Here is a 27,914-nt window from a genome sequence, read left to right as displayed (position 1 = left end):
TATGTGTGAGGGGAAGCTGGCACTGTATATAGGAAGCATGGCATGGTGTTATGTGTGAGGGGAAGCTGGCACTGTATATAGGAAGCATGGCATGGTGTTATGTGTGAGGGGAAGCTGGCACTGTATATAGGAAGCATGGCATGGTGTTATATGTGAGGGGAAGTGGGCACTGTATATAGGAAGCATGGCATGGTTTTATATGTGAGGGGAAGCTGGTACTGTATATATAAAGCATGGCATTGTGTTATATGTGAGGGGAAGCTGGTACTGTATATAGGAAGCATGGCATGGTGTTATGTGTGAGGGGAAGCTGGTACTGTATATATAAAGCATGGCATGGTGTTATATGTGAGGGGAAGCTGGTACTGTATATATAAAGCATGGCATGGTGTTATGTGTGAGGGAAGCTGGCACTGTATATAGGAAGCATGGCATGGTGTTATATGTGAGCGGAAGCTGGCATTGTATATAGGAAGCATGGCATGGTGTTATGTGTGAGGGGAAGCTGGCACTGTATATAGGAAGCATGGCAGGGTGTTATGTGTGAGGGGAAGCTGGTACTGTATATAGGAAGTATGGCATGGTGTTATGTGTGAGGGGAAGCGGGCACTGTATATAGGAAGCATGGCATGGTGTTATATGTGAGGGCAAGCTGGTACTGTATATATAAAGCATGGCATGGTGTTATGTGTGAGGGGAAGCTGGCACTGTATATAGGAAGCATGGCAGGGTGTTATGTGTGAGGGGAAGCTGGTACTGTATATAGGAAGTATGGCATGGTGTTATGTGTGAGGGGAAGCTGGCACTGTATATAGGAAGCATGGCATGGTGTTATGTGTGAGAGGGAGCTGGCACTGTATATAGGAAGCATGGCAGGGTGTTATGTGTGAGGGGAAGCTGGTACTGTATATAGGAAGTATGGCATGGTGTTATGTGTGAGGGGAAGCTGGCACTGTATATAGGAAGCATGGCAGCGTGTTATGTGTGAGAGGGAGCTGGCACTGTGCTGTTTGTGAGGGGAGGGTGGCACTGTTATCGGTTTGATGCTTTTAACAACTGAATCTCTTTATATAGACACATGCAAATAAAGAAATGGTGGTGAGGGCACAAGGGAAAGGACAAGCCTCTCTGACTGTAAGTTTGTTGGTATCCTTTACCCAAAGCACAACTGTAACAGAAAATACTGATTTAATCTAAATAGAATACATAGCAATGTGCAGAATGCAGCAGTGCAAGCATGATATTGGATTCCCACCCTTATTTACAGTGTGAACTTGCTTTGTAGCAACGGAAAAAATACAAAGTTAAAAAAGACATCTTCTTATATACAAATGTTTTGCACTGTGTAATGTTTAAATAAGCTCTACTTTAAAACAAAAAAACTATTGGCTAGATCACGAGTTTTGTCGGTAAGGCCGTGCGATGCTAACGCTCCTTTTTTTCTTACCGCTCCCTTTAAACAACGATGGTAGTACGAGTTTTCTGCAAGCCGGCGTTAGCCTCAGAAAAGTGAGCGTGGAGCAAAATTTAGCTCCACATCTCACCTCGATACCAGCGTTGCTTAAATCATCGGTAAGCTGGCTAAACGTGCTTGTGCACGATTTCCCCATAAGAAACAATGGGGCTGAGCTGGGTGAAAAAAACCTAACACGTGCAAAAAAGCAGTGTTCAGCTCCTAACACAGCCCCATTGTTTCCTATGGGGAAAGACAATTTACGTCTGTACCTAACACCCTAACATGAACCCCGAGTCTAAACACCCATAATCTTACACTTATTAACCCCTAATCTGCCGCCCCCGCTATCCCTGACACCTACATTTTAATTATTAACCCCAAATCTGCCGCTCCGGACATCGCCGCCACCTACATTATACGTATAAACCCCAAATCTGCTGCCCCCAACATTGCCGCAACTATATTACATTTATTAACCCCTAAACCTAAGTCTAACCCTAACCCTAACCCCTCCCTAACTTAAATATAATTTAAATTAAACGAAATTAATTTATCATAATTAAATACATTAATCCTATTTAAAACTAAATACTTACCGATAAAATAAACCATAAGATAGCTACAATATAACTAATAGTTACATTGTAGCTAGCTTAGGATTTATTTTTATTTTACAGGCAACTTTGTATTTATTTTAACTAGGTACAATAGTTATTAAATAGTTATTAACTATTTAATAACTACCTTGCTAAAATAAGCACAAAATTACCTGTAAAATAAATCCTAACCTAAGTTACAATTACACCTAACACTACACTATCATTAAACTAATTACCTAAACTACCTACAATTAATTACAATTAAACTAAATAAACTAAAGTACGAACCCCCCCCCCCCCACTAAATTACAGAAAATTAAAAAATAATTATAAGAATTTTAAACTAATTACACCTAATCTAATCCCCCTAATAAAATAAAAAGCCCCCCTAAAAAAAAAATCCCTACCCTATACTAAATTACAAATAGCCCGTAAAAGGGCCTTTTGCTGGGCATTGCCCCAAAGTAATCAGCTCTTTTACATGTAAAAAAAATACAATACCCCCCCAACATTACAACCCACCACCCACACACACCTACTCTAAAACCCACCCAATCCCCCCTTAAAAAAAAACTAACACTAACCCTCTGAAGATCACCCTACCTTGAGCCATCTTCACCCAGCCGGGCACAAGTGGTCCTCCATACGGCAGAAGTCTTCATTCGATCGGGGCAGAAGAGGTCCTCCAGATGGTAGAAATCTTCATCCAGGTGGCATTAGGAGCTGAACACTGCTTTGTTGCAAGTGTTAGTTTTTTTTTCACCCAGCTCAGCCCCATTGTTTCCTATGGGGAAATCGCTTAAGTCATCGGTAAGCTGCCTAAACGTGCTTGTGCACAATTTCCCCATAGGAAACAATGGGGCTGAGCTGGGTGAAAAAAAACCTAACACTTGCAAAAAAGCAGTATTCAGCTCCTAACGCAGCCCCATTGTTTCCTATGGGGAAAGACCATTTACGTCTGTACCTAACACCCTAACATGAACCCCGAGTCCAAACACCCATAATCTTACACTTATTAACCCCTAATCTGCCGCTCCGGACATCGCCGCCACCTACATTATACTTATAAACCCCAAATCTGCTGCCCCCAACATCGCCGCAACTATATTACATTTATTAACCCCTAAACCTAAGTCTAACCCTAACCCCTCCCTAACTTAAATATAATTTAAATTAAACGAAATTAATTTATCATAATTAAATACATTAATCCTATTTAAAACTAAATACTTACCGATAAAATAAACCATAAGATAGCTACAATATAACTAATAGTTACATTGTAGCTAGCTTAGGATTTATTTTTATTTTACAGGCAACTTTGTATTTATTTTAACTAGGTACAATAGTTATTAAATAGTTATTAACTATTTAATAACTACCTAGCTAAAATAAGCACAAAATTACCTGTAAAATAAATCCTAACCTAAGTTACAATTACACCTAACACTACACTATCATTAAACTAATTACCTAAACTACCTACAATTAATTACAATTAAATTAAATAAACTAAACTACGGAAAACCCCCCCCACTAAATTACAGAAAATAAAAAAAGAATTATAAGAATTTTAAACTAATTACACCTAATCTAATCCCCCTAATAAAATAAAAAAGCCCCCCCCCCCAAAAAAAAAAATTCCCTACCCTATACTAAATTACAAATAGCCCGTAAAAGGGCCTTTTGCGGGGCATTGCCCCAAAGTAATCAGCTCTTTTACATGTGAAAAAAATACAATACCCCCCCAACATTACAACCCACCACCCACACACCCCTACTCTAAAACCCGCCCAATCCCCCCTTAAAAAAAAACTAACACTAACCCCCTGAAGATCACCCTACCTTGAGCCATCTTCACCCAGCCTGGCACAATTGGTCCTCCATACGGCAGAAGTCTTCATCCGATCGGGGCAGAAGAGGTCCTCCAGATGGTAGAAATCTTCATCCAGGCGGCATCTTCTATCTTCATCCTTCTGGAGCGGGTCCATCTTCAATCCAGCCGACGTGGAGCATCCTCTTCAAACGAAGTCCTAACAAAGAATGAAGGTTCCTTTAAATGACGTCATCCAAGATGGCGTCCCTTGAATTCTAATTGGCTGATAGAATCCTACCAGACAATCGGAATTAAGGTAGGAAAAATCCTATTGGCTGATGTAATCAGCCAATCGGATTGAAGTTCAATCCGATTGGTTGATCCAATCAGCCAATAGGATTGACCTTGTATTCTATTGATCTTCAGGGGGTTAGTGTTAGGTTTTTTTAAGGGGGGATTGGGTGGGTTTTAGAGTAGGGTTGTGTGGGTGGTGGGATGTAATGTTGGGGGGTATTGTATTTTTTTTTTTACAGGTAAAAGAGCTGATTACTTTGGGGCAATGCCCCGCAAAAGGCCCTTTTAGTATAGGGTAGGGATTTTTTTTTATTTTGGGGGGATTTTTAATTTTATTAGGGGGATTAGATTAGGTGTAATTAGTTTAAAATTCTTGGAATTCTTTTTTTATTTTCTGTAATTTAGTGTTTGTTTTTTTTCGTAATTTATTTTATTTTATTTAATTGTAATTAATTGTAGGTAGTTTAGGTAATTAGTTTAATGATAGTGTAGTGTTAGGTGTAATTGTAACTTAGGTTAGGATTTATTTTACAGGTAATTTTGTCTTTATTTTAGCTAGGTAGTTATTAAATAGTTAATAACTATTTAATAACTACTGTACCTAGTTAAAATAAATACAAACTTACCTGTAAAATAAATATAAACCCTAAGCTAGCTACAATGTAACTATTAGTTATATTGTAGCTATCTTAGGGTTTATTTTATCTGTAAGTATTTAGTTTTAAATAGGATTAATTTATTTCATTTTGTTAAATTTATTTCGTTTAATTTAAATTATATTTAAGTTAGGGGGGTTAGACTTAGGGTTAGACTTAGGTTTAGGGGTTAATACATTTATTATAGTAGCAGCGACGTTGGGGTCGGAAGATTAGGGGTTAATAAATGTAGGTAGGTGTCAGCGACGTTGAGGGGTTAATAAAATTTAACTAGTGTTTGCGAGGCGGGAGTGCGGCGGTTTAGGGGTTAATACATTTATTAAAGTTGCGGCGATGTCTGGTTGGCAGATTAGGGGTTAATAATTGAAGGTAGGTGACGGCGACGTTGGGGCGGCAGATAAGCGGTTAATAAATATAATGTAGGTGTCGGCGATGTTAGGGGCAGCAGGTTAGGGGTTCATAGGTATAATGTAGGTGGCGGCGATGTCCGGTCGGCAGATTAGGGGTTAAAAAAAATTATTTTAGTGTTTGCGATGCGGAAGGGCCTCGGTTTAGGGGTTAATAGGTAGTTTATGGGTGTTAGTGTACTTTTTAGGACTTTTTAGGACTTTAGTTAAGAGCTTTATGTTATGGCGTTAGCCCATAAAACTCTTAATTACTGACTTTTAAATGCGGTAGGAGTCTTGACAGGTGAGGGTCTACCGCTCACTTCTTCCAAGACTCGTAATACCGGCGTTATGCAAGTCCCATTGAAAAAATAGGATACGCAATTGACATAAGGGGATTTGCTGTAGCCTCGAGTCGCAGAAGAAAAGTGAGTGGTACACCTGTACCTGACAGACTCGTAATACCAGTGGGCGTTAAAAAGCAGCGTTGGTACCTCTGAATGCTGCTTTTTAAGGCTAACGCAAGACTCGTGATCTAGCCGTATGTTTTTAAATAAAAAACTTACTTAAAATACATAATATAAATATTTATTATACTGTAAAATAGTATAACACACTAAGGGCCATATTACAAGTGGAGCACTAAATTATCACGTGCCCGCAAACGGGGAAACTTGCCTGTTTGCAAGCGTGCAATACATAACCAGCCATTAAAGTTGCTGGTTATTGCTAATGTGAGCTCGCGGTAGATATTAGTGCTCAGAAAATTAACCAGATATCAGATTTCTGGTTAATTTTCAAAAATTGTCCTCAAAAAAGAGGGCATTATAGTGTTTTATTAAAAAAAGTAGCTTTTTTTTTACTATAAAACAGACTGCACAGTCTGCACCAGGCAGTTTTGGTGTTTAAAAAATTGGTGGGTGTGGGGCGAAAAAAACGGCACTGAAAAGTGCCTTTAAATTGCAGTCTATGGGAACTGTGTGTTCCTTGTAAATATATCTGTATATGCTTACGTACATATATATTTATGTGTTAATATTTGTATATATACATAGTAACACATAAATATATATGTATATGCTTACGTACATATATATTAATGTGTTAATATTTGTATTTGTATATATACATAGTAACACATAAATATATATGTATATGCTTACATACATAAATATATTTATGTGTTAATATTTGTATATATACATAGTAACACATAAATATATATGTATATGCTTACGTACATAAATATATTTATGTGTTAATATTTGTATATATACATAGTAACACATAAATATATATATGTATATGCTTACGTACATATATATATGTGTGTTAATATTTGTATATATACATAGTAACACATAAATATATATGTATATGCTTACGTATATAAATATATTTATGTGTTAATATTTGTATATACACATAGTAACATAAATATATATATGTATATACACATAGTAACACAAATATATGTATATACACATAGTAACACATAAATATATATGTATATACACATAATAACACATAAATATATATGTATAAACACATAATAACACATAAATATATATGTATATACACATACTAACACATAAATATATATGTATATACACATAATAACACATAAATATATATGTATAAACACATAATAACACATAAATATATATGTATAAACACATAGTAACACATAAATATACATGTATATACACATACTAACACATAAATATATATGTATAAACACATAGTAACACATAAATATATATGTATATACACATACTAACACATAAATATATATGTATATACACATACTAACACATAAATATATATGTATATACATATAGTAACACATAAATATATATGTATATACACATAGTAACACATAAATATATATGTATATAACATAGTAACATAAATATATATGTATATAACATAGTAACACATAAATATATATGTATATACACATAGTAACACATAAATATATATGTATATACACATAGTAACACATAAATATATATGTATATACACATAGTAACACATAAATATATATGTATATACACATACTAACACATAAATATATATGTATATATACATACTAACACATAAATATATATGTATATACACATACTAACACATAAATATATATGTATATACACATAGTAACACATAAATATATATATGTATATACACATACTAACACATAAATATATAGGTATATACACATAGTAACACATAAATATATATGTATATACACATAGTAACACATAAATATATACGTATATACACATAGTAACACATAAATATATATGTATATACACATAATAACACATAAATATATATGTATATACACATACTAACACATAAATATATATGTATATACACATAATAACACATAAATATATATGTATATATACATGGTAACACATAAATATATATGTATATACACATACTAACACATACATATATATGTATATACACATAGTAACACATAAATATATATGTATATACACATACTAACACATAAATATATATGTATATACACATAGTAACACATAAATATATATGTATATACACATACTAACACATAAATATATATGTATATACACATAATAACACATAAATATATATGTATATACACATACTAACACATAAATATATATGTATATACACATAGTAACACATAAATATATATGTATATACACATAGTAACACATAAATATATATGTATATATACATGGTAACACATAAATATATATGTATATACACATACTAACACATAAATATATATGTATATACACATAATAACACATAAATATATATGAATATAAGCATATATATATATTTAAAAATGCTGCAATCGCTGCGCGACTTACCCCCTTTGCTGCGCTTAGCTTCTGTAACAATTCAGACATAAACATTTCAATATTGTTATCTTGATATACATGAATAGCTGAAGTCATGCAGTAAATAAATATGTTATCCCAATTTGCACATATAAATAATGACTTGTATATATATGTATAACATATCAGGATGTTAATATAGTTAAGGATAGCTCAGCATATAGGTCTGTAAATATACTTGGCTATCTGGTAACTTAAGATACAGTTATGAAAACAGTATGGAATAGGTATATAAGTAAACGAATAATGCTAAATCGTATGTAATTCAAATAGGTAAATGTTACAGGACAATGAAGCAAATGGAAACGCTTACCAAGCGTAGATAAAGGATATGTGGATATGTTGAAGTTTGTTTTAGTAATAAGCAGATACTTGCAGAGCTGGTTTAAGCAGCGGTAGCGGCCAGGGAGGAAGTCAGTAGCGTGGCGTGAGCGGAGGAACACAACGGCCGTCGGTGACGTCACCCGCCTGTCAGCTGAGATCTCCGATGCTTGTACAGAAGAGCCTGGAGAATGGAGAGACGAATTAGGATGCAGCAGAGGAGTAGTTTCAAGACACTGACAGGTTCAGTATACACGGAGTCCTGGTGGCAGAAACTGAGTGGCTAGTACTTAGAATTAGATCATCAATACCAAGCAAGGAAAAGATGCAGAGGTGTGCCTTATAAAGCATAATGAGAATGAGAGAGAGGCTACAGACGTTAACCCTATAGTGCAGAGAAAGGATGTTACAGAGGGCCCCCTTAAAATGAACCACTCCGAGGTTCAAGGATGAGGCCGGTCCGGATTCCGACGGTGGAACAGTGACACCAACCTTGGTGCAGACAGGTTAACAGCTGGCTCCCAAGAGTCATCATCAGATGAGTAACCCTTCCAATGAATCAGGTATTGTAACCTACCAGAAACTATCCTAGAATCCAGTATCTTTGCAACCTCAAACTCACAGTCTGGGACGATGGGTACCTGTGGGTAAGTACCTGATGAACTTTTCCTAAGTTCTTTATAAGGTTTGAGTAAGGTAACATGGAAGGTGGGATGTATTCTATATTTATCAGCAAGGTCCAAAGTGACATCATTGGAATTTATAATCCTTTTAATTGGAAACGGACCGATGTAATACCTATTCAGCTTCTTAGTCGGTGTACTGAGACGAAGATTCTTTGTTGACAACCATACAAGATCTCCTATCATATAATTAGGCGCTGGTCCTCTTCTGAGGTCGTAGTATACCTTTTGTCTGTCTTGGGCTACCTTGATGTTGTCAGCAAGAATGGAGAAAGTTTCTGAAATGCTGTTAGTGGTGTCGTTGACGACAGGGCATTGACTGTCATGTTGAGGGTTAACATGAAAGATTGGGTGAAACCCATAATTCGCAAAAAACGGGGTGGTCTTGATCGTGGAATGATAGGCATTGTTGTGAGCGAATTCTGCCAGAGGTAACAGAGATGACCAGTCATCTTGATTTTGTGTTATGAAGCATCTGAGATATTCTTCTAACCACTGGTTCGTCCTCTCTGTCTGACCATTCGTTTGGGGATGGTAAGCAGTACTCAAACGTTGTTCGATATTTAATGAGTTACAGAGCTCTTTCCACATCCGAGACGTAAACTGGGTACCCCTATCCGTGGTAATGGAAAGAGGTAACCCATGTAATTTGATGACTTTGTTGACCAATAATGGTGCAGTTTCCAAAGATGTTGGAAGTTTGTGAAAGGGAATAAAATGTGCTAATTTCGTGAATAAATCAACGACTACCAGAATAGTGTTATAGCCAGTTGATTTAGGCAGTTCCACTATAAAATCAGCAGCTATGTGAGTCCAAGGTTTTTCAGGTATGGGTAATGACAATAAATAACCTACCGGCTTGTTCCTTCCAATTTTACAAGTAGTGCAAATCTCACAAGATTGTACATACTTTTGTATATCAGTGGTCATATGTGGCCACCAATAATACCTCTTAGTTAATTCTAGGGTCTTTTGTATTCCTGGATGACCTGTGAGGCATGACTCATGCATAGACTTGAGAATGTTCGATCTCAATGAAGGTGGTACATACAGATTGTTCCCCTTATAGTACATTCCATCAGTGCCTTTGGTTAGCAGTGATTCTGGTAAGGTACTATCACTGTTTTGTTCCTTTTGGAATTGAAAATCCTCGTTAAAGGCAATACCAAGAGTTTCTTGGAAACAATGTTCAGGTATTATGGTACCATAGGGAGTCAGTTGTTTAGGTTTTTCGGGGAGTCTTGAGAGAATGTCAGCTTTGGTGTTCTTTGATGCGGGTCTGTAGGTTATGTTATATGAAAACCTTGAAAAGAAAAGACTCCACCTGACTTGTCTGGAAGTTAGAGTTCGGTGAGTCTTAAGGTATTGGAGGTTTCTATGGTCTGTATATATTTGTATGGGTAAGTCAGTACCCTCTAATAGGTGTCTCCAATGTTCCAGAGCTGACTTCATAGCAAGCAGTTCCTTCTCCCCTACATGATAATTGAGCTCTGAAGCTGTTAAGACTCTGGAGAAAAATGCTACAGGATGAATAGGTTCTTGGGGTGATGGCCTTTGTGAGAGTATGGCACCGATGGCATAGTGTGATGCGTCAACTTCTAAAATGTATTGAAGATCGGATTTGGGAAAAGACAATATAGGTGCAGTAGTGAAACATCTTTTTAAGTATTGGAACACCTCGTTTGTTGAGTGTGTCCAAGTGAAAGAAGTGTTGTTTTTCGTCAATTCAGTTAAAGGCTTTGCTATGCGTGCAAAATCTCTTATGAATTTCCGGTAAAAGTTGGAAAAACCGAGAAACCTCTGAACATCTTTTTTTGATTTAGGAGTCGGCCAATCCTGAATAGCAGAGACTTTATCATTTTGCATGGATATGCCTTGTGGAGTTATGTGGTAACCCAAGAATGTGATATCCTGTGAATGAAAAATACATTTTTCTATTTTCACATACAATTGATGTGCTTGTAACCTGGAAAGTACTGTTCGAACTTGTCTGACATGGTCTTCCATATTCGAAGAATATATCAATATATCATCTAGATATATGACCATAGAGGTATCAAGTAAATCTTGGAATATGTCGTTAATATATCTTTGAAAGGTGGCAGGGGCGTTACAAAGCCCAAAAGGCATCACCGTATATTCATACAGCCCGTATCGGGTTCTGAATGCGGTGAGCCATTCATCACCAGGTCTAATTCTGATAAGGTTGTACTCCCCCCTTAGGTCAAGTTTTGTAAATATTGTTGCACCTCTCAACCTTTCGATTAATTCAGGGATCAAGGGAAGGGGGTAGCGATTCTTTATGGTTCTTTTATTTAATTACCTATAATCCACAATCGGTCGTAAGGAATGGTCTTTGTTCCTAACGAAAAAGATACCTGCCCCAGCTGGAGAGGTTGAAGGTCTTATAAAGCCTTTTCGCAGGTTATCACTGATGTATGTTTTTAAATGTGACAATTCTGATTCAGATAGCGGGAATATGTGCCCATAAGGTATGTCAGAACCAGGAATTAAGTCAATTGGGCAATCATATGGCCGATGAGGTGGAAGAGATTCAGCCTCTCTTTTACAAAAGACTAATTCAAAATCTGCGTACTGTTTTGGAATTTTGGTTTCAGTGAGTGCAAGCAATGGTATATGCGGAATACATGTGGACTTACAGTAACTGGATGTAAAATGTATGTTATTAGAATCCCAGAGTATTGTAGGTTGATGGAGTCTAAGCCATTTAAGCCCTAAGACTAGGGGAAATATGGGAGAGGATAACACATCAAATGTGATAAATTCATGATGGTTATTTTGTGATGAAACCTTAATGGGGATAGTTTGATGTGTAATAGGTCCGGATTCTAATGGTGTACCATCAATGAGACGCACTAATACTGGCTTTTGCTTTTTAACAAGTGGAATTTTATTTAACAGTACAAGTGCTGAATCTATATAACAAGAATATGCCCCAGAATCTATGACAGCTTCAGAGCAGAGGCGGTGGTGGTCCCACTGTAAAGAGAGAGGAATGAGACAGTTTGTTACCTGAGTATTAGTAAATTTCAAAGTTAACTCAGTGTCTGTTTCCTTACCCCTTTTAACTCTTTTGAGTATTGGGCAAGTAGAGACATCATGGTCATTTGAAGCGCAATACAAACATAGATGATTAAGTCTACGTCTGATCTTTTCCTCAGGGGTCAAAGGTCCTTTGATGGTCCCTATGTCCATAGGCTCCTCTGCTCCCTTTGTACTCTGAGTTGTTGTTCTTGCGTCATGATATCTGATGTTAGTGTCATGGGAAATGTTTTCCTGTTTTCTCTCTCTGATTCTGTGATCTATCTTAATACTCAGTTGCATTAAAGCTTCTAAGTCATCAGGCAAATCTAGTCTGGCAAACTCATCTTTGATAGGTTCAGATAAACCTAATCTGAATTGACTCTTTAAGGAAACCTGATTCCAACCGGAGTCCAATTGCCAGATTTTGAACTCGGAGATATAATCCTCCACAGCCCTCTTATTTTGTCTTAAACTTCTAAGTTTATGTTCAGCAGTACTTTGCCTGTGGGGATCTTCATAAAGGGAAGAAAGTGAGCTAAGGAAATTTTCCAAAGAGTTAATAACAGGGCTGTTTTGCTCATAAAGAGAATCAGCCCAAACATGGGGTTCCCCTCTTAAGTATGATATCATTGTTAAAACCTTGATCTTATCATTAGGGAAGGTTTTAGGTTTTAGAGAAAAAAATAAAGTGCATGCATTTATAAACTGTCTGAATTGCTTCCTGTCTCCACTGAATTTGTCAGGTGGACTAACAGGTGGTTCTGGAAGAGACTCAGTGTGTTGTGGTGCAGGAGTCAGGCCTTCTTTGATTATATTTTTTAAGGTCTGATTTTCTACCTGTAGATCTCTGAGGCCTTGATTTAGCTGATCTACCTTTTGGCCTAATGTAACCACATAATTGGAGAGCTCCACAGGGTTCATCACACCTTTTTTGTTAGGCTTGGTATTCTGTAACAATTCAGACATAAACATTTCAATATTGTTATCTTGATATACATGAATAGCTGAAGTCATGCAGTAAATAAATATGTTATCCCAATTTGCACATATAAATAATGACTTGTATATATATGTATAACATATCAGGATGTTAATATAGTTAAGGATAGCTCAGCATATAGGTCTGTAAATATGCTTGGCTATCTGGTAACTTAAGATACAGTTATGAAAACAGTATGGAATAGGTATATAAGTAAACGAATAATGCTAAATCGTATGTAATTCAAATAGGTAAATGTTACAGGACAATGAAGCAAATGGAAACGCTTACCAAGCGTAGATAAAGGATATGTGGATATGTTGAAGTTTGTTTTAGTAATAAGCAGATACTTGCAGAGCTGGTTTAAGCAGCGGTAGCGGCCAGGGAGGAAGTCAGTAGCGTGGCGTGAGCGGAGGAACACAACGGCCGTCGGTGACGTCACCCGCCTGTCAGCTGAGATCTCCGATGCTTGTACAGAAGAGCCGGGAGAATGGAGAGACGAATTAGGATGCAGCAGAGGAGTAGTTTCAAGACACTGACAGGTTCAGTATACACGGAGTCCTGGTGGCAGAAACTGAGTGGCTAGTACTTAGAATTAGATCATCAATACCAAGCAAGGAAAAGATGCAGAGGTGTGCCTTATAAAGCATAATGAGAATGAGAGAGAGGCTACAGACGTTAACCCTATAGTGCAGAGAAAGGATGTTACAGCTTCTGAGCAGTCTTGTGGAGCATCAGAACGAGGCTCCCATTGGAGCCTATGGAAGCACGCTCTTGTGAGCTTAACTTGTAATACCAGTGCTGGTATTACTCAGTGGAGCGCTTTTATTGCTTGCGCGCAATCAATATTCAGAGCTCCGCTTGTAATCTAGCCCTTTGTATATTACAGTTTAAACAGTTCTTGAGATATACAGAGTGTTTCTGTTTGTTAACCTGATACACAGAAGGCTGTATTCATTAACAAATAAAAGGTCTCTTCAGTAAGACAAATAGCACAAATCATCCTATGGGGCATCTTCTCTAAGATCTATATATGGTTTAGTGCATTTACCCCAGCTGATGACATTGGCAGAAACAAAATCCTGGCTCACAACTGATAATTGGTATTAAAATAATTGTAAAGTGCAGTTTTATAGAGCATTGCAATTTACTTATAATATACATACTGAGGTAGGATCAGACGTATGCACTTGACAAGAGGAGAGGGAGAGGAGGCAGAGAGAAGGAAGAGCGGGAGAGAGGAAAAGACGGGAAATAAAAGAAGGGAGACAAGGAAGGGAAAGAAGGGAGGGAAATATAGAAGGTAAGGAGAAAAGGGAGCAAAAAAAAAGGGAGAGAGGAAGAGTAGAGAAGGGAGGGAAAGAGAGGAGAAAAGGGAGGGGTAGATAGGTGTAGAGGGAAGAGAAACCTCTAAATGCAGGTATGGAACCCAGTGGCAGCGATCAAAGAAATTGACAAAGTCCAAGACGTCACAACAGGCAAGGGTTGAAGCCAAGACATCACAACAGGCAAAGGTTGAAGCAGAGATCAAAGTCAGGAGTATCCAAGGTCAGGGCAGGCAGCAAAGAAGCAACATCAAAAACAAGACAAAGGTCAAAGGCCAGGGAAATCCAGAATACAAGGTAAGGAAACAGGATAAGTGCTTAATCTCTGTGAATCAGAGAGCAGAATAACTCAGCAATGAGTGATAGGACTGTCCAGGCTTTAAACCCTGCAAGGGCCAGGAACGCCCCCGTTGCTCAGGTAATGCAGGTGCAGCAGTCACCTGAGCACCTATGGGAGACAAAGGTGTAGCCACAGAACACTCCCCCTGTCCTGTCTGTGCGCACACCCATGCAGACACCAGCACAGACACCCACTAATTAGTAGGAGCGCGCAGCCGTACAAAAACACCCGCAAATGCCATGACAGTCGCAGGGGGATGCAGCAACCGCACCCGCTCAGCCCACCATCGGTGCCCAGGTAAGAGGGTACCACGACAGAGCCCCCCATCAAGGAGCAGCCTCTGTATGTGAACTGGTGAAGGCTTGTGAGGGTGCCTCTGATGGAAGGTCCACACCTTCGCATTGGCATGGAGATTACCCACAGGCTCCCAGGACCGTTCCTCAGGACCATACCCCTTCCAGTGGACCAGGTACTCCATCCTGCCGAGACATCGCCTGGAATCCAGGATCTCTTGTACCTTGTACTCTTCATTACCATCTACTTGGATAGGTGGAGGAAGAGCGACAATCCTACCAGGAAACGGGTTGTGATTATATGGTTTCAGGAGAGACACATGGAACACTGGATGGATCTTGAGTGTGGAAGGTAGATTCAGTCTAAATGCCACAGGGTTCACTAATTTGTCACTGAGAAAGAACCTAAAAATTGGGGTCTCAGTTTCTTGGAAGGACAAGTCAAGTGGAGATGTTGGGTAGAGAGCCACACCTTGTCCCCTACATGATAAAGTGGAGACAACCTCTTTTGTCTATCTGCCTGTCGTTTTTGTTGTGATGGGAAGCGATCAACTGTTGTGTTAAGGTGCAAAGCAGAGATCGGAGGTTGGGTAGATGTGTGGAGACCTTGGGAACAGGGATAACAGGTGGTAGATCAGTTAGGGTATTAGAATGGTAGATGTTCTTAGCGTAAATAGGTTTAATTCCACTAGAATCATGTTTTTGGTTATTGTATGCAAATTCTGCATGGGGTAGCTGCTCTTTCCAGTTGTCTTGCAGATCAGTAGAAAAGCAGCGTAGGTACTGCTCAAGGATCTGATTAGTCCTCTCTGTTTACCTATTTGACTGATGGTGGTAGGCAGTGGACAAACACCAGGAGATACAGAGGCTCCGGCAGAACTGGGTCCAGAACCGGGAGGTGAACTGCATCAGATACCGTAGATTTAGGTACACCATGAAGCCGGAATATATGTTGGATGAATATCTCAGAGGTCTGGCGTGCTGTAGGAAGACCGTTAACTGGTATGAAGTGCACCATTTTAGTGCATTTGTCTACAACCACCATAAGGGTGTTGTGTCGTTGGTATGGAGGTAGGTCGACTATAAAATCCATGGAGCTGTCCCTCCATGGATGTGTTGGCACAGGTAATGGTTATAACAGCCCTGCTGGTCTGGATGCTGGTTTCTTGTTGTGGACACAAACAGAACAGGAGTAAACAAAGGAGTACCAGATGTCAGAGGTCATGGAAGGCCACCAGAAGTGTCTTTGTGTGAGTTCAATATTATTGTGGATACCACGATGGGCTGCAATGGAATTATCATGGTGATGCTGCATAACAGCAAGGCGATGGTCGGTGGGTATGTAGATAAGTTGTTGGTAGAGACGCAGGCCATTGATGACCGAAAGATGGGAGGCTTCAGCTGCTACAGTATTACTGGATACTTTGATGGCACCTATCAGTGACTAGTGTGTGGCCAGGAAGAAAGAAGAGGACAGTATATTTTCTTGTATGTCATCGGAAGGAGCCTCCTCAGTGGCATATATACAGGACAAGGCGTCAGCCTTCCTGTTCTTGGAGCCCAGATAGAACATTATCTACAGGTCAAAGTGAGAGACGAAGAGGGCCCATCGGGCTTGTCTTGGACGGAGTCTTTTTGCTGATTTCAGGTAGTCCAGGTTTCTGTGGTCGGTATATACCGTATTGTTCCGCATATAGGCCGCACCTGAATATAGGCCGCACCCTTAAAGTTTGGTGCCATTTTAAAGAAATTAAATTTTAAAGCTGCAATGTTTGCAAGTGAGACCAGCAGAGTCCCAATGTAGGGTGCCAGCTCCCAGGGGGATCCTTTTCCACTTCCCCAAGACCCAAGAGTATAAAATAAAACAAAGGAAAGATGCTGAACTCCTTAGTATGGTAATTTCAAATGTGAAAAAAAAAAAACCTTTATTCAGGCATTAAAGCTATAATGGCTAAATAAAGGCTTTTTCACATTTGAAATTACCATACTAAGGAGTTCAGCATCTTTCCTTTGTTTTATTTTAACAGACCAGTATAAAAGCTACAAATTTTTATTTAACCTAATAGTTCAGTATTTTTATCAGGTATGTGAGGGGGGAAAAAAATATCAATATCACAGGCAAAACTGACTAACATGGGACATCCTGTGCTCTGCCCACTTCCTCCCTACCCACACTGCAATACCCATAAGGCACATTCCTATAATCACCCTACCGGTATAATCATCCTCCTTGTACCGGTACTTGTATCAACCACGGACTCTGCATGGGTACTTGTATCAACCACGGACTCTGCATGCCATTCCGTTCAGCACACAGCTCCTACTGTGATGACATCATCATCTACAGCCACATCTGCCGCTCCGTCCCTGCAGACTGCAACGCCTGTGAAAGAAGCATTTAGCAACGTCCTCGGTTCACTCCTAGAAGACTGCTAATGTTACCAATACCTGCGACTAAGCATTAGCAGTCTTCTAGGAGTGAACCGAAGACGTTTCTAAATGCTTCTTTCACAGACGTTGCAGTCTGCAGGGATGGAGCGGCAGATGTGGCTGTAGATGATGATGACATCAAAGTAGGAGCTGTGTCTGAACGCAAAGGCATGCAGAGTCCGTAGTTACTCGCTCAGGGATCACTCTAACATATAGGGCTACCATATTACTGCATACCCATACCACTGTATAAGTTACCGGTACATTCCTTACCCGGTTATTACTATAAAAGGCAGGTTTAAGCAAAATAAAAAAAAAACAACAAAAAATGCCGAATATAGGCCGCGCCCCGCATATAGGCCGCACTGCAACTTTAAAGGTCAAAATCAAGGGAAAAAAGTGCGGCCTATATGCGGAACAATACGGTACTACCACTGGATACGTATCGCCTTTGAGCCAGTGTCTCCATTCCTCTAGTGTTATTTTGATGGCTAGTAATTCCCTCTCACCTACATCATAGTTGCGTTTGGCACTGGTCAGCTTATGGGAATAATAAGCTATTGGATGGAGCAGGTAATTCTCTACTGTTTTCTGTGACAGAACAGCTCAAAGCGCTGATTCGGAGGCATCTGTTTCCAGATAAAAGGTACTACGTTTGGTTGTATAAGGATAGGGGCTTGCATGCATAGTTCTTTCAGATGATCAAAGGTATGTTGTGCAGCTGAAGTCCAGGTGAAAGAGGTGCCTGTTTTGTACAGGGTTGTGTGTAGGGGTGCATATGGAGGAGAACCCTCGGATGAACCATATGTAGAAAGGAGGGAAAGGATGAAAAGGAAAGAATGAAGAGAAGGGAAGGGGAAAGGAGCAGAGAGAGAGAAGGAATAGAGGAAGAAAGGAAAAGAAGGGAGAGGAGAGAGACAAGGGGAAGAAAGGAGGAAGTGGAGAGTAGGGAAGGGGATGAGAGAAGAGAGGGAGGGAAAGAAAGGAAGGAGTTTGAACAAGTATTCCATTCTGTTCTGGCAAACCATTATTTCTTCTGTACCATGCGTTGGCATTTGAACCATCATGGATCGGTAATATCTCCAGACATGTTGCTTCAGGGATCTATCTGTCACTTACCCAGAGAACTCCCATCTAGTTAGGTTTTAATACAGTTATTTCACTATGTTTATTACTGAAACTTTGTTATATTGTTATTTGCAATGTACAGTCAAGCAGTTCATAAAACTTAGGCTTCATCCATCCTTTCTATTACTTGCATTTGATGGACTCGGAATCTTCTGGTCTCTCTGTTCTTTAACACATTGATTCATATTCTTTTTTTTGTTTTGTTTCTTTTGTTTGGCAAACCAATGGCTGTTTTTATTAAAACAATACTCACACAATCAACTATAAACAATTATTTCAATCAATACAGAACACTAAGAAAATTACAAGAAAATTGGCAAGCAGGAAGCTGTTCTTACCAAATGTTTTTAAGTCTGTACCTTGCTGTCTAAACACTTTCTGTAGTAAGGTAATGCATTAATTTAACATTAAGGATTACAGCAAATGCAACATTACATACATATTTCAAACTAGACATGTTAAAATAAAAAATTTATAGGACATCCCAATACATGGGACATGTCTGCAACTCATACAGTAGGAAATTCAATTGGGAGAAAAACGTGGCTTGTCAGATTTCACTTTACTGTACAGCTGGGCAGTGCACAGGCAGGAGCAGCAGAGGAGGAGGTAGAGGAAGAGGCTGTGGACACGACATTTAGCGCCAGGAGTGGGACAGGTTTCATATCAAGCAGATTGGCGATACGGAGGGCAGTTGAGGGGTTGGGGACTCAGGAGTCTGGAAGGTGATTCCGAGGAGGAGGAAGAGTTTGTGGAGGCTGAGGAAGGTTCGCAACCCCCGGCTGTGGAGGCAGTCACCAGAGAGGAAGGGGCGGCGTTGGAGGAGGAAGGGATTGAGGTTTGAGAAATGCTGAGAAGGTCAGGGGTTGAGGTGCTCTGGGAAGAGGAAGGTTTAGCACTTTCAAGACTGACATTTATAAGATACTGAGCCAAGCTTATACTGACTGTAGATCTAGTGATGGTCACCTGACTGTCAGTTGAACCCTCAACAGGGTTAGCAATTTTAATCTGTGCCCCAGACATCTGGCGGATTTAATTTATTTTAGCACCCTGCCATCCAATTATACAGCCAATCAAATCATTTGGAATGGTGAGTTCATGATAAGTTGTTTGCGCTGAAGCATTAATGCCACAACTAAATCCAGTGTTATCACTATGAGATATAGGGAAGTGATTCATATGCTTTTTTGAAGTTGGTGAAATTGTTTTGTAATCTCTATATAATCCTCATTTTCACGTTGCTCACAATAGGCCAACATCACTATTTTTTTTTCCATCCTTTAGTGGACAGTCTAGAAATGGGGATAGGCAGTCACATTTTCCAATTCATGAGTAAGGGTTTGTGGAAGTTTATGTCTACGCCTCTCTAGGGTGGTGTATCTTAATTAGACCCTGCTATTAAAAACCTCTCTGCTCAGGTGAGATATTCTTAACCCCTGGTAGAACAAAATAGTGAGACCAGCTTGTTTAAAATGCAAGGAAATTTTCACAAGACGTGTGAGAGAGCTTCAGACATACCATAGGAACTAAAAACAGAAAAAATAGAAAAGTGGCTATACCGGTATGAGGTATGACCAAAAAGACCAGAAACAAAGCACCCTCCTTAAATAAAGAGCAACAAAATAGAAAAGTTTATATGACTTAAAAAATAAATACATATACAAAAATACACATAAGGCACAGAAAAACACATAAAAGACAACACATGGGCCCCTCGGTAATAGAAAAAAATGTCCAATACTAGGTGTATTACTGAAAGGTACAAAATATTAAACTGGACTACTTAACGGCTATAGTTGTAAATCCATGTAAGAGTGCTTGGTTGCTAGGTCAATGATGAATTCACCAGTGGTAGTTAATATCAATGAAGGTTAGTTGCCGTTTCAGACATACAAAGCAACACAAGTAACAAGTAGCAAAGCAGTCATGAAAAAGCAAGCCAGTCACGTAGTATTCAAGCTTAAGTGCTCAAGCAGACATGAACTACAAAAGCATGCAACGTCACTATGAGAGCGAGTATAACAATCCGCTGTAACCCTGTGTGGGGTATCCACATGAGTGGTAAAGTAAGGGAGAGGTTTTAATTACCACATTGGCATCCATAGATAAACGAACAGGAATTCATACCATGTCCAAGAGACTCAAATACCTCAGATGATGCAGGCCTCACTCACTACTCCTCCGCACAGGGACAACTTAGATAGCGGAATTGTGAGATGGCAACTCAAGTTTCATCTATTACGTAACGATCACATAACTCCTACAACGAATAAGAGGAACCGCTTTGTGCACCATGTTATTACCCACAAGAAGCTCCGTGTTTTTCTATTATGGAGTGAAACGCGCAGAAGGACGCGTCGGTGCGCAGCACTGCAACTGTGGGATCCCACCATCTGTTATTGCCATCTCCCAAATCCGCTATCTAAGTTATCCCTGTGCGGAGGAGTAGTGAGTGAGGCCTGCATCATCTGACTGTTCAATACTGAGGGAGAGGTATTTGAGTCTCCTGGACATGGTAGCGCTCTTACATGGATTTACAACTATAGCTGTTAAGTAGCCCAGTTTAATATTTTGTACCTTTCAGTAATACACCTAGTATTGGACATTTTATTCTATTGCCGGCTTAGTCATTTTGAGCTGAATGAGGGGCCCATGTGTTGTCTTTTATGTGCGTCTCTGTGCCTTATGTGTATTTTTGTATATGTATTTATTTTTTAAGTCATATAAACTTTTCTATTTGGTATAATATATATTTGTTGTTCTTTATTTAAGGAGGGTGCTTTGTTCCTGGTCTTTTTGGTCATACCTCATACCGGTATAGCCACTTTTCTATTTTTTCTGTTTTGAATATTGACTTACCAGGTTGCACATCCTAATTTTCCAATGGTTCAAATTGTTTAAAGTACTTAGTATTATGTATGGTTGAGTTTACTTATTTCCTCCCCTTTTTTTGGCTTTTTGTATACCATAGGAACTCCCCTGTTCAGACCAGGGAACTGCCCTCTCCCTCCCACTTTGTGAAAGTGTTAGTTCTTGTTGCAATGCAGCAAAATACAACGAGCAATGTCATTTGTATATATAAACAGAAATATATAAAGTATGATCCTAATTTGTTAAAGTAACACAAACACTTTTAAAACATAATCAGAATTTGTAAAATCACTGGTAGAGCTAAATCTAAATGTTTTCAAATATAAATGAGAAATTATGAAGTTTGCAATGAAAATGAAAAGACCCAATCTAAAGTGTAAATTAATTTAAAATACAAAGCACAAAGTGTTAGTGTAACAAAACTCTCATATTATATATATATTGCACTGGGTTTGTCTCTCCTTCATATATAGAAATTTCAGAGATCTCGCAGTGCTGGAGAGTTCCGCCCCTTTTTCTTTTGAATATTTAGTGACTTCAGCCCCTGTAAAGTCTGAACAGCAATTTCTCTCTAAGTTGGATATTTTTTTAATATAAGGGCCGTAGTAAGTAGTGTCTTGAATATAGGCCAAGATATAGAAATTACTGTTTTCATCTGATCACAATTTCCAATTTTCTTGATTCCTTCTCATTTGGAGCTCAAATACATTGATTTTGTTATGTATAACCCGAAGATGTGACACACTTATGTTCTGCTGATTTACAATGAGAGGTGGTCTTCCTAGCCATGGTCTTCTCAGCTGTGTATTTGTATATATAATTCACATTTTACGATCATATACTATTGATGAGGATATTTTGTGTGCAGGTGTCTGCCAGTTATTACACACCCATGACAGAAAAGGACAAAGAGTGCAATAACTTTGATGTTTTCGTGACAGCAGAGAGGGATCCAACAGGTGAGTGATTATGTCACATTGGCAGCGTGTTGTGGGTTTATGTGGTTTACATCAATGTAGTATGAAGCTGTTTCACTTAAGATTCAATTTCACTGTGTAGATGTGTGATATAAGTTTAACTGTCTTCTTCCTCACTCAGCTCAAAGGCCTAAAGGTGCAAAGGAGACCGTGTCTATCACTGTATGCGTCAGGTATGTGACAACTCAAATCCCAGAGACTTAAAGGGACACTGAACCCAATTTTTTTCTTTTGTAATACAGAAAGAGCATGCCATTTTAAGCAACTTTCTAATTCTCTCCTATTATCATTTTTTCTTCATTCTCTTGCTATCTTTATTTGAAAAAGAAGGCATCGAAGCTTTTTTTTGTTTCAGTACTCTGGACAGCACTTTTTTATTGGTGGATGAATTTATCCACCAATCAGCAAGGACAACCCAGGTTGTTCACCAAAAATGGTCCGGCATCTAAACTTACATTTGTGCATTTCAAATAAAGATACCAAGAGAATGAAGAAAATTTGATAATAGGAGTAAATTAGAAAGTTGCTTAAAATTTCATGCTCAATCTGAATCAGGAATGAAAATTTTTGGGTACAGTGTCCCTTTAAAGAGATATCAAAGCAATTATATATACGGTATATATACAGTATATTTATATACTGCATTGCAAAAACCCTAAATACAAAATAAATGTACTGGTCTCCAAAGAGAAAGCAGGAACCTCTCAACTCTGCCCATGCTTTGACCAACCCCTCCCAAGGCTCCCTGCTGTTGCTCCACCCACAGAACACCCTCAGATTCACCACAAGTGTTGTTCACTCAGTGTAGGCCTCCTAGTCCTGGAAGGCATCGGCAAATTCTATAAAATGAAAGGAATATGGTGCAGGATTCATTAGAAGGAATAGGTTATATAAAGCAGAGGTTTGCAAAGCAGTCATCTGTGGCACATCAAGTTTTTTTTTTTATCAGCCTTTAGTAGTTCTTGAGTTAAATTACATTTTAACTACATTTGAAAAATTCTGCACTACTTAAATAGTATTTTAAAGGAACCGTAAACTTTGAATTTTGACGCACTGTTTAAATTTAATGTATGAATCCTACTAAGATAAAGGCCATCATCCATTTCTTTGTACACTATGGAGCACAAGCGATAAGTAATACCACAAGCGTGGTATTACGAGTTGAAAGTAAATGTGGTCGCTTGAGTGCAATCACACTTTATGCTAGAATAATTACCGCAACATCAGAGCTCTGGTTAACTCCTTCACAAGTTTTAAGAGAACTACAATCCATGATAGATACTCAATTAGCTGATTAACAGCTAGATTACAAGTTTTGAGCGCTATAGGGATTTTAACGACCGCCACAAAAGCGGCGTTATTTCACCTCCCTTTAGCGCTGCTATTACAAGTTTTAAAAAAGCAGACTTGCGTGGGCGATATGGTTGCGATAAGCTCAATACCACACTTAAATACAAGCGCTGCTTTGACGTGCTCATGCACGATTTCCCCATAGACATCAATAGGGAGAGACGGCAAAAAAAGCCTAACACCTGCGATCGCAGAAAGAAAATCAGCCAATCCTATTGGCTGATTGGAACAATTAATAGGATGAGAGCTGCTCAAATCCTATTGGCTGATTGGAATAGCCAATAGGATTTTAGCATCTCTAATCCTATTGGCTGATTGACATCTTTTAGCCAATAGGAATGCAAGTTACACCATCTTGGATGACGTCATTTGCATTCAAGTTCCAGTTTATGGCGGAGACCATATTGAAGAGGAGCTCCGTGCCGGATGTCTTCAGGATGGACCCGCTCCGTGCTGGATGGATGAAGATAGAAGATGCCGTCTGGATGAAGACTTCTTGCCGCCTGGATGAGGACTTTGCCGGCTGGATGAAGATGGAAGAGGCCGTCCGGATGAAGACTTCTTGCCGGCTGGATGGATCCTTCAAACGGGACTTCAAAAACTGTAAGTGGATCGTTGGGGGTTAGTGTTAGTGGTTTATTTAAGTTTTTTTGGGTGGGTTTTATTTTTAGATTAGGGTCTGGGCAGGTAAAAGAGCTAAATGACCTTTTAAGGGCAATGCCCATACAAATGCCCTTTTCAGGGCAACGGGGAGCTTAGTTTTTTTTAGATAGTTATTTTATTTGGGAGGGTTGGTTGTGGGGGTGGTGGGTTTTACTGAGCTGATTTCTTTGGGGCTATGCCCCACAAAAGGCCCTTTTAAGGGCCATTGGTACTTTATTGTAGGATAGGGTTTTTTTATTTTGGGGGAGCTTTTTTATTTTGATAGGGCTATTAGATTAGTTGTAATTCTTTTTTATTTTTGATAATATGTTTCTTATTTTTCGTAATTTAGTGTTTGATTTTTTTTCTAATTTAGTTATTTTATTTTTTGTAATTAGATACTTTTTGTAATTTTAAGAGTAGTGTTAGGATTTTTTTAATGTGTAATTTAGTTTAATTTAATTGGTAGTTAGTTTAATTTGAGTTAAAAATTATAATAGTTTAATTGTTAGTTTAAAATTAATTTATTTAATTTGACAGGTAAGTTTTAATTTAATTTAAGATAGGGAAATTGTAATTTTAATATAAAGTTAGGGGATCGTTAGGTTTAGGGGTTAATAGTTTATTTTAGTATATTTCGTTGTGGGAGGCTTTTGGTTTAGGGGTTAATAGGTTTATTATAGTATATTTCGTTGTGGGGGACTTGCGGTTTAGGGATTAATAGGTTTATTATAGCGGCGGTGTGGGCGGATGGCAGATTAGGGGTTAATAATATTTAAATATTGTTTGCGATGCGGGAGGGCGGTGGTTTAGGGGTTAATAACTTTATTATAGTGGCGACGATGTCGGGGAGCGGCAGAATAGGGGTTAATACATTTTAATAGTGGTGGTGATGTCCGGAGCAGCAGATTAGTGGTTAATAAATTTATTATAGTGTTTGCGATGCGGGAGGGCCTCGGTTTAGGGGTTAATAGGTAGCTTATGGGTGTTAGTGTACTTTGTGAAAGTTTAGTTATGTTACAGTTTTGTAGCATAAAACTCATAACTACTGACTTTAGATGACGGTACGGATCTTTTGGTTATAGAGTGTACCGCTCACATTTACCGCTCACATTTTGGCCTCCCAGGCAAACTCGTAATACCAGCGCTATGGCAGTCCCATTGAGAAAGGACTTTTTTAAAAGTGCGGTACTGACGTTGCGTGACAGGCTAAAAGGTGTGCGGTACACCTAAACCAACAAGACTTGTAATAGCAGCATTAGGGAAAAAGCAGCGTTATGGGCCATAACGATGCTTTTTGAATCATAACGCAAAACTCGTAATGTAGCTGTTAGTTAATTAGTCATTGTTAACAAGAGTTGTTCCAAAATTGCCAATGGGTAGTCCTTCTTAGTAAAAAGGGTAGTAGGAAAGATTCTGCTAAGTATAGGCCAGTCAGTTTGATCTCAATTTCAGGAAAATTAATGGACTCTTATAAAGGAAAGACTTTAGGCAAACAACTGACAAAGGACAGTATAGTTTCACTGCTGGAAGATCATGTCAGAGCAATCTAATTGATTTCTTTAACCATGTAATTAAATTAATAGACCAGGAATGAGCTGTATATGTTGCATATCTAGACTTTAGCAAAGCTTTTGCCACTGTTCCACACAACAATCTTATTCACAAAATGTATTGCCTTGAATTAGATGTTATTTAAATTAGATGTTCCTTCAGCAAAGGATAACAAAAAAATGTATTTGATGATAGAAGTAATTTGGAAAATTGTTTAAAATTGTATGTTCTACCAAAATCATGAAAGAAAATGTTGGGGTTTCCTGTCCCTTTAAGTGATAAGTGGTGCAAAATCTTTATATGCCTCTGTAAACAGGGGGCAATAAGATCTGTGTTTGGTGCCATTCTTTTACAAGTGACTCAGTCAACTGCTTGATTGGTGTAATATACTTAGGGTTAGATTACAAGGGAAGCGCAAATGAATGCTTCTACTTGAGCATTATTTGCGCTAGAATAAAAAAAAAATCGCTAGTCGGATGGCGCTTGTATTACAAGTTGAAAGTAAACTGTTTTCGATCTAGCGGAAACCCGACTAGCGCAAAAATCTGGTTAGAATATCACCAAACAGCATATATATTCTCAGTTGCGCTAACCTGACATGAAAATTTGAATATTTAATATTCCAATGTTCTTTAGGTAACAGAATATGTTCTATTAATTCATAAATAAATATTTCTACATATATCTGATTTTTTTTTTGCAGAAATGTATATTTATACAGATATATATATATATATATATACTAGTCCTAAAGCCCGTTGACACGGGCCGTGTTATGTCTGTCATTCTCTCTCTCTCTCTGTCATTCTCTCTCTCTCTGTCATTCTCTCTCTCTGTCATTCTCTCTCTCTGTCATTCTCTCTCTCTGTCATTCTCTCTCTCTCTCTCTCTCTCTCTGTCATTCTCTCTCTCTCTCTCTGTCATTCTCTCTCTCTGTCATTCTCTCTCTCTCTCTCTGTCATTCTCTCTCTCTGTCATTCTCTCTCTCTCTCTCTCTCTCTCATTCTCTCTCTCTCTCTGTCATTCTCTCTCTCTCTCTCATTCTCTCTCTCTCTCTCATTCTCTCTCTCTCTCTCTCTCATTCTCTCTCTCTCTCTCTCTCATTCTCTCTCTCTCTCTCTCTCTCTCTCTCTCTCTCTCTCTCTCTCTCTCTCTCTCTCTCTCTCTCTCTCTCTCTCTCTCTCTCGCTGAGCTGCTGCCGGGTCCTTGCGCGCCTCCTACAGCTGAGCTGCTGCCGGGTCCTCGCGCGCCTCCTACAGCTGAGCTGCTGCCGGGTCCTCGCGCGCCTCCTACAGCTGAGCTGCTGCCGGGTCCTCGCGCGCCTCCTACAGCTGAGCTGCTGCCGGGTCCTCGCGCGCCTCCTACAGCTGAGCTGCTGCCGGGTCCTCGCGCGCCTCCTACAGCTGAGCTGCTGCCGGGTCCTCGCGGCAAGAGTTTGTCTGAACTGCGCATGACGGCTTCAGACCAACTCTTGTCTTTTATTATATAGGATATATATATATATATATATATATATATATATATAGCATTGCCTCTGACGAAGAAGTACCTGACACTTCGAAACGCGTAAGGCTCTCCAGGTGTGGCAGTACTGTTTCCCCACTTGTACTTACAGTGTGTACCGGCGTCTCCTACAGCTCCTGACCCCAGGACAAATCATAGTGATTAGAACACTGTTCTTTGCTATTCACACGGCAGACTTTTTTCCCCGCTGGAAACCATACTCTGACCTGCTGCAGACGGTTTAGAGTGTTCTTCCAAGGGGTTTTATATAGGTTTTGAAATCTGTTTTTACAGCCACATTAGAGACATTATCACCTCATTATTTTATCTTCAGTGGTGACAGCATTTACTACTCATTCAACACCC

The 27,914-nt window shown here is 38.9% G+C and overlaps 1 protein-coding gene across 3 annotated transcripts in view; it reads left to right on the top strand.

Annotated features, from left to right (window-relative positions):
- The window catches only part of LOC128662561 (complement C3), a 568,605-nt gene that overhangs the window by 471,080 nt on the left and 69,611 nt on the right, over nucleotides 1-27,914 (top strand). For all 3 annotated transcript variants that reach the window (XM_053716362.1, XM_053716361.1, XM_053716360.1), the window contains 3 exons: nucleotides 1,075-1,134; nucleotides 22,391-22,481; nucleotides 22,621-22,672. In XM_053716362.1, coding sequence (XP_053572337.1) covers nucleotides 1,075-1,134; nucleotides 22,391-22,481; nucleotides 22,621-22,672 — 203 coding nt within the window. The remainder of the gene's footprint in view (nucleotides 1-1,074; nucleotides 1,135-22,390; nucleotides 22,482-22,620; nucleotides 22,673-27,914) is intronic.

This window comes from Bombina bombina, chromosome 6 (genome assembly GCF_027579735.1).
Source record: "Bombina bombina isolate aBomBom1 chromosome 6, aBomBom1.pri, whole genome shotgun sequence".
NCBI lineage: Eukaryota > Metazoa > Chordata > Amphibia > Anura > Bombinatoridae > Bombina > Bombina bombina.
Note: the sequence above shows the minus strand (reverse complement) of the source record. Positions and strands in the feature narration are given on the sequence as shown.